At 48.0% G+C, this 1,771-nt stretch overlaps 1 protein-coding gene across 1 annotated transcript; it reads right to left on the bottom strand.

Annotated features, from left to right (window-relative positions):
* Positions 1-224: 224 nt before the first annotated feature.
* On the bottom strand, positions 225-1,417 carry LOC115767778. Its single transcript, XM_030712103.1, has 2 exons — positions 1,007-1,417; positions 225-943 (listed from the first exon to the last, which is right to left on the bottom strand). The coding sequence occupies exons 1-2, from the start codon at positions 1,235-1,237 to the stop codon at positions 647-649; spliced, it is 528 nt and encodes a 175-aa protein (XP_030567963.1). The 5' UTR covers positions 1,238-1,417; the 3' UTR covers positions 225-646.
* Positions 1,418-1,771: the final 354 nt, after the last annotated feature.

The following is a 1,771-nucleotide window of genomic DNA, read 5'->3' as shown; positions in this document are numbered from 1 at the left end:
TAGATTGGTGATAGCAAATTTTTACTATTATTTTTTCTGGCCCTTGACTCTTAGATCTATAAGAGATTGAGGTTGGAAACGATTCTCTTTAAATAAATGAGGTTAGAAACGATTTGCATTGCATTGCAATTGAAACAAATATTTTATTTTTATTCGAACTTAATGTTGTGTGTGTATGTGTGTGTGTGTGCATGACTTGCACTTTTTCAGCCTAATCTAGAGCACACACGCACACACACACACACAGATAGACAGTTATTGAGGGGCTGCTCTGATTGGTCGCGCGTCGCTTTGCCATTCACACAAAACCGCGATCAGCTGATTAAAAGCGCCTGCAGGCTGCAGTTGCCTGTAATTTACCAAAGAGAGAAAGAGAGAGAGAGAGAGAGAGGGGGAGAAAGAGAGAGAGAGAGAGGGAGAAGTTAAATAGCGAGTGGCAAAAGTCAGTCGTGTGTGCCGCAAGCAACATTTGGCTCGCGCTGGCACGCTGCCAACTTGACTAGCCCATGGATATAGATATAGATATATATATATGTATATATATTCTGATATGGATAACTGACAGCCTAAATGGCTGCTCGATTTGCGTGTCAATCGCAGACAAGTGCCGGCACGTTTATTGCATAGGGTATTTGGATGTCTGCTATTAATGGGAGTGCTCCGTCTCGGAGGAGGTGTCTGTGCTCGAGCCGCCCTCGAGCGCGGGCGCGGGCGTCACGCTAGTCTGCTTGTGCGCAAATTCAATCGGTCTGGCAACTCTGGCAGCCTCCTTTGTCGCAGAATCGGCCTCGGCGCGCAGCACCTCCTGCAGGCCGCCATTCAGCTCGACCATCAGCGAGCGAAAGTTGGCATCGGCGGGCCCATTGAACAGGGAGACGATCAGCAGCCGCTTGTCCAGCGGATTCGGCACGTCCAGCACGAAACGCCGAAACGCGGCGCCGCTCTAAAAGAATGCACATTTTACATATATACATATCAAGCTCATTGAAGAGATGTCAAGACTCACGTCCTCGGGCCGTTGGGAGATGTGCGGCTCCGGTGCGACCGCCAGCTCGAATATGACACGGCGTCTGCGCGGCTCCAGAATCGATTCATAAAGCGGGTTTCTATTCGTATTTGTTGCGCGATCCATTGTGAAAAAGTTTGCCGAGCGAGGAGGCAGGCAGAGGGTTGGTACAGCCTGTGAATGACAGGCAGGCTGGCCAGTGTTGCACAATGTTTGCATAACTAACTGCATTCAGAACACGATGTTGTGCAACACGGCTAGCCACGTGTTCTCCCTCTCTCTCTCACTCTCTCACTATCTCACTCTCTCACTATCTCACTGTCGCTTCCGTTTCTGCTGCTGTCGCCGCGTGTGCAACAATTTGAACAAAAAACAACGAAGGAAAAGGCAAAGGTTTAAATTCCCGAACCCCCCCGTGTGTGTGTGTGTGTGTGCGTGTGCGTGTGTGTGTGTTAATTTAGAAATTATGTTTTCTTGTCTTTTAATTAATAATCTCAAGGGAGTTTGCGGTCTGCTCCACACGCAGTGCCTGGAGTTCCAGGCCGACAAGCCTCTCAAGGATGAGCACTCGCATCTGTGTGAGTGTGCGTGTGTGTGTGTGTGTGTAAACAATAGTCACCATGTGCTTATATAAAAGCAACTCATGAGAAACCAATGCCAGCTGCTGCTGCTGCCGCTCTTGTGTGAGTTGACAATGTGATTTACATTTAATTAAAATCGTATTTACTCGTTAGATAAACAAACAAAAGAAAGCTGACACAGGCA

Source organism: Drosophila novamexicana, unplaced genomic scaffold, assembly GCF_003285875.2.
Source record: "Drosophila novamexicana strain 15010-1031.04,08,12 unplaced genomic scaffold, DnovRS2.1 tig00001453-arrow-arrow-pilon, whole genome shotgun sequence".
Taxonomy (NCBI): Eukaryota; Metazoa; Arthropoda; class Insecta; order Diptera; family Drosophilidae; genus Drosophila; species Drosophila novamexicana.
Note: the sequence above shows the minus strand (reverse complement) of the source record. Positions and strands in the feature narration are given on the sequence as shown.

Excerpts from the sequence above, each read along its gene's own strand:
- LOC115767778 (XM_030712103.1), bottom strand. The coding sequence starts at position 1,237 with ATGCAGTTAGTTATGCAAACATTGTGCAACACTGGCCAGCCTGCCTGT. Across the intron at positions 944-1,006 it reads TCTCCCAACGGCCCGAGGAC|AGCGGCGCCGCGTTTCGGCG; the intron begins GTGAGTCTTGAC and ends GCATTCTTTTAG.